This window comes from Geotrypetes seraphini, chromosome 8 (genome assembly GCF_902459505.1).
Source record: "Geotrypetes seraphini chromosome 8, aGeoSer1.1, whole genome shotgun sequence".
In the NCBI taxonomy this organism is placed as follows: Eukaryota; Metazoa; Chordata; class Amphibia; order Gymnophiona; family Dermophiidae; genus Geotrypetes; species Geotrypetes seraphini.
In genome coordinates, this window is record NC_047091.1 from 152,788,108 (window position 1) to 152,802,866 (window position 14,759).

The following is a 14,759-nucleotide window of genomic DNA, read 5'->3' on the forward strand; positions in this document are numbered from 1 at the left end:
CAGAGACCCTGGAAAGCCTAGGGAGTAAGTCAAGAGGGCTTACTGAAGGAAGGCAGCTATGAAGGGCATGGATCCTGGGAAAGGCTGCCACATGTTGAGCTCTTGTTCACATGTGAGGGCCCCGCACTGAGGGGGAAAGGGGCTGCTGTAGAATAGGTGAGGGGCATTGCCATTACAGGGACCCCAAAGGTCTGTGGTTACAGCTGCCCCTTAGATCCGACTTGGAGCAGGTAAAAATATCACCATCTAGGTTTCATCAAATAGATGTAGATTCCCTATGAATAACAGGGAATGGTAGAGACAGAGACTGTGGGATAGGCACGTGGGATCTCTTAGAAAAAGCGATTATGGTTACTGTGGATGGGCAGACTGAATAATAATAATAATTTTATTCTTATATACCGCCATACCGAAAAAGTTCTAGGCGGTTCATAACAAAGTGAGCTAATACATGGGATACAGATAAAATACAAATTAGAATAATGGACTTAAAAACAGATAAAGACAGAAAGCATTTACAATATAATGCTGAAAATACCAACATGGCAAGGAAAGAAGTAATACATCGAACAGATAAAATGGCCTTTATTTGCTATCATGTTTCTATGTATCGAGGGCTAGCCCAGAGCACTTCCTCATTCCATCTTCCCCAAATCTCTCTGCTATCTAAATGTACTCAGTTCACCATGTGTGAATGACCCCCATATTGAACTGCCATTTAATCATCTGGACTTACCCAGGAATTTAAATGCAATTATCTAAACATGGGTTGATTTGAGGGGTAGACTACTCAACTTATTGAAGGTATGCAGTGTGTTTAACAGGTGTGTGAGCTGGCTGCATATGTGTGGAGTTTTGGGGGGGAGGGGTCAGGAATAGTTCGATAGGGACCTTTTCTATCTTTGGATATTACTTTTATGTAAATGGTACGGGGTAGTAGTTTCTTTTGGAAATGTTGATGTTAGAATATTTTATATGCTTGAATAACCTGATTTGTGTCGTATTGCTTTGTACTGTTGATTGTTGTTTGTTTCTGTCATCAATAAAAATTGTTGAACCATACATGCTAACATCTATACATGGGAATGCTTCTAAAATAACCACCCTAGTGAGTAACAGATACAGCATATTCCCTGCTGGTCAATAAAGACCTTTGCCATCTGATAATTTTTAAAAAAAAAACTTCTCTCATATTACACTTGGTGATCAATCAAAAAATCTACATGAAATGTGTAGTGATTTAGAGGGAATTCAAAATCAATGACTAGGTGTGCCCTCAATTCTTTAGCATGTCCAAAACTAAAAAGCATAATTGGCCTTTATTGTCTTGTGAAAGCTCCATTACTTAGACTCTTTCACAGGACAATAAAGGCTGGTTACACTTTTTAGGATGCAGCACTGTGGTCTATCTGTATTAAGATGTTTGTTCCGATTCTCTGAAGAAGACAAGGCGAAACGGGCCCATCAGAATCAGTTTTTGAAATAAGATATGTGCATACTTCTCAGAACCCGAATTTGCCCAATTACTTTATGCTTTTGTACTATCCTGCATAGACTATTATAAAACTCTACTAGTGGGCCTGCCTACCAAAACTCTCTCCCGCCTCCAAAGGGTGCAAAACGCTGCAATCAGCCTTCTGAAAAACCTAGGCATCCGCGGCCATGTTACCCCTGCATTAGCTTCCATGCACTGGCTGCCCATTCATAAACGCTGCACCTTCAAGGCCCTGGTCCACGCTTTCAAAACCTTCCATGAAATGATTCCGTACTACATGAAAACTAAACTACAAATCTACTTCCCAAAGCGACCACTGAAGTCCCAAGGAGAAAAACGACTGACCATACCTTCTGGCCGCTCCCTCAAAACTGAAACAGCCCACAAACGCTCCTACTCACATTTCATACTCAAACTTTGGCACACCATCCCCCCATCTGTCAGATCACTAGATGGACTCTGGAACTTCAGGAAGGCCGTGAAAACCTTCCTCTTTACTAACCCAGCGCCTTAAAAGTCATTCACCTAGAAATGCCACTCAGTCAACACACCTACGCCACCTAATCTCACCAGATGCTACTTAGTGCATATGTTTTGTCATGTCTATATTGTAATTTATGTAAATTATGTCATCTCTGTTCTGTCTGGATTATTATGGATGTACTTTGTAACCCGTTCTGGGCTCCTTTGGGAGGACGGGCTAAAAAATTAAATAAATAAAATAAGTGGCCTTTTATATTTTGCATTATTTAAATATAGATTGCTGTTTTTGCATGATATTTAAATATAATGCTGATCTTAGCACATTAATTAGAGGTGGTGGAGGAGGACCAGTGATTAAAACCTTAGTTCGTATTGGCTAAATGGCCATCGGGCCACGGTAACAACCACCATGTCATTCTCTATTTCTTATGTTCTTATATTGGGAGAGTACTTGAAGAATGAGCTGTTAGGATGGGAGGACATAAGAGAAGTGGAAAGACAGTGGTCTAAGCTGAAAGGAGCGATAAAAATGGCTAAGGACCTTTATGTGAAGAAAATAAATAAAAACAAGAGAAAAAGGAAGCCGATATGGTTCTCCAAACTAGTGGCGGAGAAAATAAAGGCGAAAGAGTTGGCGTTCGTGAAATATTAAAAAAACCCAAGAAGAGGAGTGCAGAAAGGACTACAGGATGAAACTGAAAGAAGCCAAGAGAGAGATACGTCTGGCGAAAGCACAGGCAGAAGAACAAATGGCTAAAAATGTAACAAAGGGAGATAAAATTTTTTCAGACATATTAGTGAAAGGAGGAAGATGAAAAATGGACTTGCTAAACTAAAAGATGCTGGGAACCGATATGTGGAGAGTGATGAGGAAAAAGCAAATGTGCTAAACAAATACTTTTGTTCTGTGTTTACAGAAGAAAATCCTGAAGGTGGACAAAGCGATGGGACCAGACGGGATCCATCCCAGGATACTAAGGGAGCTCTGAGAGGTTCTGGCGAGTCCTATTAAAGACTTGTTCAACAAATCTCTGGAGACGGGACTGGTTCCTGGGGATTGGAGGAGAGCGGATGTGGTCCCTATTCACAAAAGTGGTCACAGGGATGAAACAGGCCAGTGAGCCTGACTTTGGTTGTTGGAAAATAATGGAAGTATTGCTGAAAGAAAGGATACTGTACTTCCTTGAATCTAATGGGTTACAGGATCCGAGGCAACATGGCTTTACAAAAGGTAAATCGTGCCAAATGAACATGATTGAATTTTTTGATTGGGTGACTAGAGAGCTGGATCGAGGACATATGCTAGATGTAATTTACTTAGATTTCAGCAAAGCCTTTGATACGGTTCCTCATAGGAGGCTGTTGAACAAACTTGAAGGGCTTAAGTTAGGACCCAAAGTGGTGAACTGGATTAGAAACTGGCTGTCGGACAGACCCCAGAGGGTGGTGGTTAATGGAAGTCGCTCAGAGGAAGGAAAGGTAAGTAGTGGAGTCCCTCAGGGTTCGGTGCTGGGGCCGATCCTGTTCAATATGTTTGTGAGTGACATTGCTGAAGGGTTAGAAGGAAAACTGTGCCTTTTTGCAGATGATACAAGTTTCAAGTTTATTAGTTCTTTTGATTAATCGCTTAATCATGGTTCTAAGCGATGAACAATTTAAAATACATTCGAAGGGAAACAATACAATACAAACTTTGAACAATACAATAAGATTTAAAAACTCATCATATTCATAACATAAGGTAAAAAGGGGTAGTGAAATACAATTTAATAGAAAAGTAGAACAAAAAAGGAAAGATACACGAGGGAAAATAAAAGCATACTAATATAATAAAATCAATGACCTGGGTATTAAGAAATTAAATATCAAAGGCATCTTTAAAAAGAAATGTTTTTAAATTACTTTTGAATCTTCCCAGATCCTGCTCCTTTCGTAAATAAATTGGAAGAGCGTTCCAAGTCTGTGGTGCGGTTACTGAGAAAATAAATTGTCGTCTTGTGTTTATAATCTTAAGTGAAGGGATAGTCAGTAAATTTTGTTCATTTGATCTTAAAGCTCTGACAAGATTATATGGAATTAGGCATTTATATATAAATGCTGGTGTTTTATTCAGAAGAGATTTGAAGGTGAGCAAACAAAGTTTGTATGTTATCCTATGGATAACTGGAAGCCAATGTGCGTTTTTTAAAAGTGGTGTAACATTGAACTTTCTAGAAGAGGGAGTGGCAAATATGAAAAAGGATCTGCAAAAGTTAGAGAAATGGTCTAATGCCTGGCAACTAAAATTCAATGCAAAGAAATGCATTTGGGGATTAATAATCGGAAGGAACTGTATATGCTGAGAGGTGAGAAGCTGATATGCACGGACGGGGAGAGGGACCTTGGGGTGATTAGTGTCTGAAGATCTAAAGGCGAAAAAACAATGTGACAAGGCAATGGCTGCTGCCAGAAGGATGCTGGGCTGTATAAAGAGAGGCGTAGCCAGTAGAAGGAAGAAGGTGTTGATGCCCCTGTACAGGTCATTGGTAAGGCCCCACTTGGAGTATTGTGTTCAGTTTTGGAGACAGTATCTGGCGAAGGATGTAAGAAGACTTGAAGCAGTCCAGAGGAAGGCGACGATAATGATAGGAGGCTTGCACCAGAAGACATATTCAGAGACTGGAAGCCCTGAATATGTATACCCTAGAGGAAAGGAGCGACAGGGGAGATATGATTCAGACATTCAAATACTTGAAGGGTATTAACGTAAAACAAAATCTTTTCCAGAGAAAGGAAAATGGAAAACCAGAGGACATAATTTGAGATTGAGAGGTGGTAGATTCAAGAGCAATGTTAGGAAATTCTACTTTACGGAGAGGGTAGTGGATGCCTGGAATGCGCTCCCAAGAGAGGTGGTGGAGAGGAAAACGGTGACTGAGTTCAAAGAAGCGTGGGATGAACACAGAGGATCTAGAATCAGAAAATAATATTAAATATTGAACTAAGGCCAGTACTGGGCAGACTTGCACAGTCTGTGTCTGTATATGGATGTTTGGGGGAGGATGGGCTGGAGAGGGCTTCAATGGCTGGGAGAGTTTAGATGGGATGGAGTAGGTTTTAATGGAAATTTCGGCAGTTGGAACCAGTGTTCCCGCTAAGCTGCGTTGGCCTGCGCTCGCGCACAAAATATTACATCGCAGCGCAAAGTTTCTCTTCACAGCGCACACACGCGTCGGTAAGGTAAGGGGACGCATTGGGGGGATTGCACTTCCCCACAATTGCCATGCTTCGGTTCCTCTTCTTCCTTCCTTCCTTCCTCCCCCCCCCCCCCGCGGGACCCTGCGGCACCATCAACTCTTACTCCCTCTAATGTCGGCCCTGCAGCTCCAGACTTCCTCGCACCTTCTCCCCTCCCCCTTTGGATCGCTATTATTTTAAATGTTATAGCCGCGGAGCTGTATCCATCAGTGGAGATGTCTAACCTCGGCCTGCCCCGGAACTCTTACTGCAACAGTGACTTCCTGTTCCTGCCTAGACGGGCGGCTGCTGCAGTAAGAGTTCCGGGGCAGGCCGAGGTTAGATATCTCCACTGATGGATACAGCTCCGCGGCTATAACATTTAAAATAATAGCGATCCAAAGGGGGAGGGGAGAAGGTGCGAGGAAGTCTGGAGCTGCAGGGCCGACATTAGAGGGAGTAAGAGTTGATGGTGCCGCAGGGTCCCGCGGGGGGGGGGGGGGAGGAAGGAAGGAAGAAGAGGAACCGAAGCATGGCAATTGTGGGGAAGTGCAGAGCTGCAGGGAAGAGTGTTGCGGTACCCAGCTGGAGGGAGAAGGAAGATGAGGGAGGGAATTAAAGGAGATGCCAGGGCTTGGAGCGTAGGAGGAAGGTATGCCAGTCTAAGGGAAAAGGAAGGGGGAGATGTGAGAGCATGGAGGGGGAGCGAAAGATGGAAGAAAAGGAAAGGAGAGAGATGCCAGAGAATCAGGGAAGGGGAGATACCAGACTATGAGGAGAGGTGTGGGAGAGGGAAGGCGAGGAGAGAGATGCCAGACCAATGGGGTGAAAGGAGAGATGGAAGGGGGAGGCATACAGTTTCTGGAAGGGGCATAGAAGGAGAGAAGATGCCATATAGGGGAAGAGAGACGGCAGACAGTGGATGGAAGGAAGAGAGTTACAAGAAGATGAGGAAAGGAGAAACCACAGAAGACAAAGGTAGAAAAAAATTTCTATTTATTTATTGCTTTAGGAGACATGTGTCACTGTTTCTGTGAAGCATTGTATGCAGAGTCCAGCTTCTTGCTGGTTCAATTTAACCTTTGTCTATGTATTTTTATTTTATCCCCCCTTTTACAAAACTGTGAAGCGTTTTTAGCACCAGCCTTGGTGGTAGCAGCTCTGATGCTCAGAATTTTATGAGCATCAGAGCTGTTACCTCCGTAGCTAAAATCCACACTACAGTTTTGTAAAAGAGGGAGGGGTTAGTTTGTGATTACATATTCCTTACTAGGCGAAGGTGTTTTCTGTGTTCTGTGTGTTCGAAAGACATGGTTTTCTGTTAGGATTGACGGTGTAGGATTGATCTGTGCTGGTCTGGCTTGTTTAGTTTTACAATGGGTGTATTGATGTACTGCTCACTGCAATATGTAAGATGCTGCCTTTTCCTAGGTACTCATGTGTGACGTGTGGTTTGTTACTAAAAATCATGTTTTTCTTACAGATGGGGGGGGGGGTGCCAAAAAATGATGGGCCCCGGATGTTACATATGCTAGGTACGCCACTGTATGTAAAGATACCAGAAAGCTGGCGTAGCAAAAACTTCTAAGTTTTGAGTATTTAACCCTCCCACAATCTCACGGGCACTCGTTTCAAGTTTATTGAGATTTTGATTTAAACGCAATATCAAATATTTTCAATGCGTATAACAAAAATAAATTTGGGGAAATAAATAAAACCATTTGAACCAGTGTTCCCGCTAAGCTGCGCTGGCGTGCGCTGGCGCACAAAATATTACATCGCAGCGCACACGTTTCTCGTCACAGCGCACGATCGGAAGAGGCGTACGGCAGATGGCAGGGCGGCGAGAGGAGAATCGGGCGAGTTGGCTCATAACTTGCTGGCGCCCGATATTTTTGGCTCACGGTGAAAAAAGTTTGCTCACAACACCCGCCCGCTTAGAGGGAACACTGGTTGGAACCCAAGCACAGTACCGGATAGAGCTATGGATTCTTGCTCAGAAATAGCTAAGAAGAAAAAATTTAAATTGAATCAGGTTGGGCAGACTGGATGGACCATTCGGGTCTTTATCTGCTGTCATCTACTATGTATGTTACTATGTATGAATGCATTATTTTTAATTTTAGTTTTGGACATGCTAAAGAATTGAGGGCATACTTATTTATTGATTTTGAATTTTGCTATTTTTGATTGTGAAATTTTGAATTATTGTTTTTGTTTTGTTAGTGATTTACAGGGAACATTTTTTGTTTATGAAATTTGATTTTAACAAGAAGGTTTCTAATTTTCATTCCAATCAGTAGCCCACCCCCCCTTTTTTTTTTTTTTAGGTAATCAAGTTGACAAATCAAAGAATATCATGTTCTGCTTTAGTCTATTCCTTATTACCTGAATGGGTATGATGATAATAGAAAGAGTACTACTGATATATTTTTACCTGACACATTTCCTCTGAAGGTGGAGTTGGCATGTATTTTCGCTTCAATGTGCATAACACCAAAAACTGTGGCATCCTGACACGCCACAACTTGAAGAGTTTCAATAATTTTGAGCGAGTTGAAACAGCATTCTGTCTCTTTGGAGGAACATGGTAGCAGAGTCCTGTTCAAGTGCAATGTTACTTTGGAGAAACTCTGAAAGGGAGAATTAATTCCACACAATATTTGAGTATGAGGCGAATGAACACCGCTAGTCTGTTCATCTCTCTGTATCACTAACTACAGATGGGTACAACACTGCTATATAAATAGGGATTGAGTATCTCATCAAAACACACATAGACAGCATTCTATAAAAGGTACCAAAAATTGCACACACAAATTTGGGCACACATGCAATTTAATTGAACATTGAGCCAATTGGTGCTGATATTTGGAACCTTAACAAGCAATTATTGACACTAATTGGAATTAATTAACAATTTATGCATGTATATTTAGGTGAAGGATCTGTGCATGAATTTTATGTGTAGTTCCAAAATAAGGGTGCAGCCATGAAAAGGTCATTAGCATTCTGTTATATTCCAGACTCAGTGTTCAAATCTGGAATGCATTACCACTAGAATTATGTATGATGATGTCTGTATTTCAGTTTAGGAAATATTTGAAAGCTTGATTTTACTCCCAGACATTTTTGAAATACATTATCTGTGCATAATGTCAATTACTTTTTAGATTACATGAAGACTTTATGATTTATTATTTGTTTTTATGAATATTGTGTATGTATATTTTTATAAACTGCCTAGAATTACAGGACGGAGCAGTTAAGAAATATTTTAAATAAATAATCTACAAAAGCCCAACCACAAAGAGTGGTACCTTAGAAATTATGGGACTCATTTTCAAAAAAGAAAGACATCCAAAAATTGCATAAAGCGGCACTTGGATGTCTGAGTGCTGATTTTCAAAGTCAACTTTCTGGATGTTTTATTAGGCTTCTTAGGCACTGTGCGTCCAAAGCTTGAGGGGGCATGTTATGGGCATTTTTGGGCGTGCTTAGCATCTTGTGATGATAATCAAACAATTTCCAAGATGTCCAGGACAGAATTTAGATGTCCAGAGCTAGACCTGTTTTATAAACATTTAAGTGCCAAAAAGGTACCCAAACTGACAAGATAATCACAGAAAGGATTAAGTAATTAAGGATTAAGGATTAAGACCTCCCCCAACACGCCCACAATGATCACTGATCCCCCACCCCACAAAGATCTGAATGAAACAGTACATACCTGCCTCTAGAACAGCAGCACCTGGTATGGGAAAGCCTACTAGAGCAGCACATAGGTGTCTTAAATGTGAGCCCACCAAAACCCTACTAGACTGCCATATAGGTGCCACCTGCAGCCATATGGGCTATTAGGTTGTTAGACAGGTGTGTATAGTAGGTATTGGGGGAGTTTATTATCCAACTAGATCAGTTAAAATCAGTAACATGAACCAGAGTTGGTCCAAAAGGAGATGTTTGGAGGGACTTTCCGAAGTGTTGTCTATTTCTCCTCCATCTCCTCCTCAGTCACAGGGTGGCCTGTCAGCTACTTCTATGCCTTATCTTTCTCAGGTACTTGACATGGAGAACTCCAAACTTTCCTTTCTCAGCACACTACCAAAACCGTTATCCACCCTCTTATCACCTCTTGCCTACACTACTGCAACTTGCTTCTCACAGGTCTCTTCCATGTAGCCATCTCTCTCCCCTTCAATCCATTCAAAATTCTGCTGCAGATTTTTAGGTGGTTCCTCTAGCCAGGGCTGTGGAATCGGAGTCGAGGAGTCGGAGAAAATTTCAGGTACCTGGAGTCGGAGTCAGAAGTACAAAAAATTGAGGAGTCGGAGTCAGAACATTTATCTACCGACTCCATTTTTGAACTTGGCATACCAATCACGAGCGGTTCTTTCAGCTATAGCACCCACTATATACACAGCACAAATGTTGTGAGCAGCTTCTGCGGCCTTAGAACCTTGATTAAAAGCAAAAAGAAGGTGGTGTCGAAAATGCTCATTTCTCTCAACTTGACATTCCATTTTAACGATCTGAAAATTAACCAGTGCTGTGGAGTCGGAGGAAATTTCGGGTACCTGGAGTCGGAGTCTGAAGTACAAAAAACTGAGGAGTCGGAACATTTATCTACCGACTCCACAGCCCTGCCTCTAGCAGTGGTATTTTTTATTTTGATCCATATAGATATATGTGCTAATTAAGGTGGTCTTCACTAGTTCTATATGAACTTCTTTCTTGTACTCCTTCAAAAACAGAGGGCTGACCAGAAACTAGGAATGTTCTGACTCTCACTGTTAAGAGCTCCCAAGACTAAAACAGACAGACACATACAAGAGAGTTTTTCAAGCTGCAAATTCAACCAAGCAGTAGTTAATAAAAAATAAATAAATTAAAGAAATACAGAAAGATAGATATTCAAAGTGGTAAAGGGTCAACTGCAATTCCCACCACAGAACCAACCTTCCCAGTCACAACTAATCAGCAACAATTTTGCCACCTAATGAAATGAAAAGGTCTCCATCAGGACTGAGAAACAGTGCTTCCCATCATCTAACAACAATACCTCTCCCCCCCTTCAATGTACAATCATCTGGTACTTATTCAAACAAGTAACAGAAGAGGCTCTTGAAAAAACAAATTAAAGGTGTATAGCCAACATCCTGCCACCTTGACTCTTAGGTACACTGATCAAACAGAGGCTTCACTGAAGGGGCCACTAAAACTGTTGACATCTCTCTTGTGAAAGGGCAGCTTCCAACAGCACTAGAAAGGGCTATGGGGCACCCCCTATTGAAAAAGAACTCCTTTGATAAGGACAGACTGGAAAACTACCAGCCAATGTCTAATATATCCCTTTTCTGGGAAAACTGTATTCAACTCCATGAATAGCTACAATAAAGAAAGTGGCTAGATTCTTATCTGTCTGGGTATGGTACAAAGTGAATTATTGTGCCCCTGCTTGACAATCTGCAAGGAAAATGATGACAAGGGTCCAACTCAATATTAAGTGTTGCTGAATTTTTCAGCAGCCTTTGACACTTTGGCACATAATGGGGCTCATTTCCAAAGCACATAGACACACAAAGGTATCAGTTGCACAATATTTGTGTGGTTGAAATCCTAATCTGTCAAATACAATAATCCAGTCCTGTTCAGCAACAGCACATCATCACCTTTTGAACAGGGTACTGTAGGGATCCATAGTGTTACCTATTTTATTTAATTTCAACATAAGAACATAAGAATTGCCGCTGCTGAGTCAGACCAGTGGTCCATCGTGCCCAGCAGTCTGCTCTCGCGGCGGCCCTTAGGTCAAAGACCAGTGCCCTAACTGAGACTAGCCCTACCAGCGTACGTCCTTGTTCAGCAGGAACTTGTCTAACTTTGTCTTGAATCCCTGGAGGGTGTTTTCGCCTATAACAGCCTCCGGAAGAGCATTCCAGTTTTCCACCACTCTCTGGGTAAAGAAGAAATTCCTTACATTTGTACGGAATCTAACTCCTTTTAACTTTAGAGAGTGCCCTCTCGTTCTCTCTACCTTGGAGAGGGTGAACAACCTGTCTTTATCTACTAAGTCTATTCCATTCATTATCTTGAATGTTTCAATCATGTCCCCTCTCAGCCTCCTCTTTTCAAGGGAGAAGAGGCCTAGTTTCTCTATCCTCTCGCAGTACGGCAACTTCTCCAGGCCCTTAACCATTTTAGTCGCTCTTCTCTGGACCCTTTCTAGTAGTACCGTGTCCTTCAGTTGATAGACATAAACTTCTATATCTATGCCAGTGATATACAACTACTCATACCCAATGGATCAGGTCTATCCACAGCTTTGAGTAAATTGACGGCTTACCTCAAGAATGGGCCAAAAAAGCCCCCAACAAACTATGCCTGAACCCTAGCAGCACAGAGATAATGTGGGTTCCTGACACAAGTGGGCAATTACATGACTTCAAAATTCCAATCCAATCCTTGGTTTTATATACCGATTCATCCCTTTCAAAAAGGGCTCGACTCCTCGGTTAACAAAATTTCCTAAGTTCAACTAGGAAATGAGATAATTCTACTCCAAACTATCTTAGGACAGAAGAATCAACAAGAGATTTTTGAAATAGATAAGTTTTTAACATTTTCCGAAAAGTTGTTAAATGAGGAAGTAAGCTGATGTCTGAAGGAAGCTCATTCCACATTTTTGCAGATAGAAAAGTAAAAAATTTGCAAAAATTTGATATAGTTTTAATACTCTTTACTGATGGAAAGTCAAGTTTATATTTCTGAGTATTTCTTGAATGAGATGGCAAACAAGAATTGAAAAGGACAGGAATTAAGGAGAAAATTCCATACAAAAGTTAAAAAAAAAAAATCACACAAATTTCATTCAAGAAGTATGAACCACCCTTAAAATCACAGGTCAGGAATCTTAGGATACTGCTAGACTCTTCATTTTAATCCCACAAATTTAGGCAACCTTTAAAAACTGTTTCTATCATTTGTAGCAACTACAAAATCTATACTGAGACGATGAGTTTGATGACAGTGGTCCAACGTCATGATAACATCAGAGCTAGTCTACTGTAATGCCTTGTATGCTGGTCAGACTACATAATGTGCATCAGCTCCAACTAACTCAGAATGCTGCAACAGGGCTGTCAGAGAGTTGAAAGTGGTGTGACCATTTCACTTCCTTCCTGCAAAACCTACACTGCTACCAATATCCTATAGAGCCAAATTTAAAACTCTCTCTGATTTCAAGTGCCTTTGACAAAATAAGACAAAGTACTTATAAAATAAGTTAGACCCTCAAAGTTTGTAGTAGGTTAAGATCATCTCAAGGAAGCTCCCTAAGTGTACCCTTGTCAAAGGAAATCATGGGTGTCAGGTCAAAAGCGCGCGCAGCGTGGAGGCGCGCCCTGAAGAAAATTACTGTTTTTAGGGGCTCTGACAGGGGGGGGGTGGGGGGAACCCCCCCACTTTACTTAATACAGATTGCGCCGCGTTGTGGGGGGGTTGTAACCCCCCACATTTTATTGAAAACTTCACTTTTTCTCTGTTTTTAGGGAAAAAGTTAAGTTTCCAGTAAAATGTGGGGGGTTACAACCCCCCAAACCCCCCACAACGCCGCCACAATCTGTATTAAGTAAAGGGGGGGCTCCCCAACAAAACCCCCCGTCGGAGCCCCTAAAAACAGTAATTTTCTTCGGCGCGCGACTCCATCTTGCGCTCAGTTGTCAGTGCATGCCTTTATCTTCCGCGATTATGTCCATGAACCGAAATCATGCAATGTGACACCCGCCAGCAAATCTTCTCAGGAGTAACTCCCATCTTCTGGAACTCACTACGCCTAACTGAAGACTAGTCTATTTCAACAAGCAAGTGAAAATCTGTTCGCCCAAGCTGTCGTGACAAACTCCCCACTTACTCCACATCTTGCTGTGTGTGCCCTCCATGACTGAGATTAGGCCTACAAACCTTTATTCAACTGTACCTACAATTTCCATTCAATCTAGACACCCACATATGTATCACAAACCCTTTCTCTTACAGATCTTATCTGTCTGTTAAAGATGTTACATTGTATTTACATGAATGTTATGTTGTATCGTTTGTATTCTGTTGACATTTATGCTGGTTCTGTTCTACTGTGCTATCTTAATGTGTACGTTATTACACAGGATCATATTAATATTCTGAATACTGGGGGGGGGGAGGGGGTATTCAAGCACCTCAGCGCCCATATTGTTCTGGTTCCCGAGACCCAGGTCAATCAAGCAAGGGTCACCCTACCCCTAAAACCTTACCTGGCTTGCATCCAGAGTCAAGTACCACGTGCTAGTTGCGTTGGGGCCACCGCAGCTGGACACCGTCGGGGTCACTTCAGTAAAAAGAAACAAGAGGGAGAAAAAGGTAAGGGAAGAGGACCACCAGTTCGCCGCTCTAGAGGGAGCGAGTCAGTAATAAAGCAGGGCCGCTTACCCACATCGGGCCCCAGCACCAGGTGCAGCGAGATCTCCGTCGTGTTTCCGAGCACAAACGAACTCACCGAGGGAGAGGACATGAAAACGAGCGAAGGATAAAATCCTAAAAGGCGAAGGACACGACAAGAGAAAGGTTTTCCTAAGGCCTCTCTGCACGACCGCCTCGAAGCGACTCCTCCCCCTCACCTACCTGCAGCCTGTTGCGCCCGCGCCATGCCCGCCAGCACGGGAAGCAGAAGCAGCAGCAGAAGGGGCGCCGGGGGCATTTTCCCCGGGAGCCCGGAGGGACAGACGCTAGGCCCGTCCTCGTTGCTAGGGCGCCATGTCCAAACTTGGGCTCGCCGGCCATGGAAACGGGCCGCGCTCGGCGGGCCAATCAGAGCTCGCCGACGTCACTGAGCCGCAACAATCTGGGGGCGGAAACAAAGCTGGACGAGGACCGCCTCCTTTCCCTTTGCACGCGGGAGCTTGCAATTCTGATTTGAATTGTTCGGCTATCTAAAATGACCAACCTACCCGTTTCGAGGACAATCCTGGATTCTAATAAGCCTATTCTGATGCATTTTGGGACGCACAGTGCTGATTTCAGTGGTTAGCTACGCTGCGTTGGGGATGTAAGTTGAAAACCAGGGCTAGCCTGAAATGACCCTAGCAGCGCGGGGTCTTCCTGCACAGACCCACGTTCAACCCTGCCATGTTTCCCCACCACTACCACTCCTTCCAACAGGATGTTTATGTTGGCAGGCCTTGAGTTTGGAGCTCTACTGGAAGGCCCTATTGGCTATGGCATGCTTCATTTAGCAACTGTATTGAGCTCTGGCAGAGGTATGTGACTGCAGAAAAAGGGAGAGACGGAGAAGATGATAGATGGAGATACTGGGCACCTAGGATGGGAATGGGGAGGGGAAAGGGAGATGCTGGGCACCTTGTTGAGGTAGGGAGAGGAAGGAGAAATGGTAGCCACCTAGTGACTAAGGAAGGGGGGCACTGGATAAAAAGGGGGAAGTTGGCATGGAAGGGGAAGGTGCTGGACATTGAGGGTGCATGGCTGAAAATTCAGCTAAATTGTCAGATACCCTTGGGCTGGTTCTTTCTGT

General features: G+C 42.8%; 1 protein-coding gene across 3 annotated transcripts in view; it reads right to left on the minus strand.

The window, feature by feature from the left end:
* TCTN2 (tectonic family member 2) overlaps window positions 1-14,047 on the minus strand; it is a 56,515-nt gene extending 42,468 nt beyond the window's left edge. For 2 of the 3 annotated variants that reach the window (XM_033955273.1, XM_033955271.1), the window contains exons 1-4: window positions 13,853-14,041; window positions 13,661-13,765; window positions 13,486-13,559; window positions 7,632-7,827 (exon numbers count right to left, since the gene is read on the minus strand). In XM_033955273.1, the coding sequence (XP_033811164.1) occupies window positions 7,632-7,706 (75 nt within the window). In that variant the 5' untranslated portion in view covers window positions 7,707-7,827; window positions 13,486-13,559; window positions 13,661-13,765; window positions 13,853-14,041. Of the gene's footprint in view, window positions 1-7,631; window positions 7,828-13,485; window positions 13,560-13,660; window positions 13,766-13,852 lie in introns of all 3 variants that reach the window. The other variant, XR_004540374.1, reaches the window with a different exon arrangement.
* Between the last annotated feature and the right edge of the window lie 712 nt (window positions 14,048-14,759).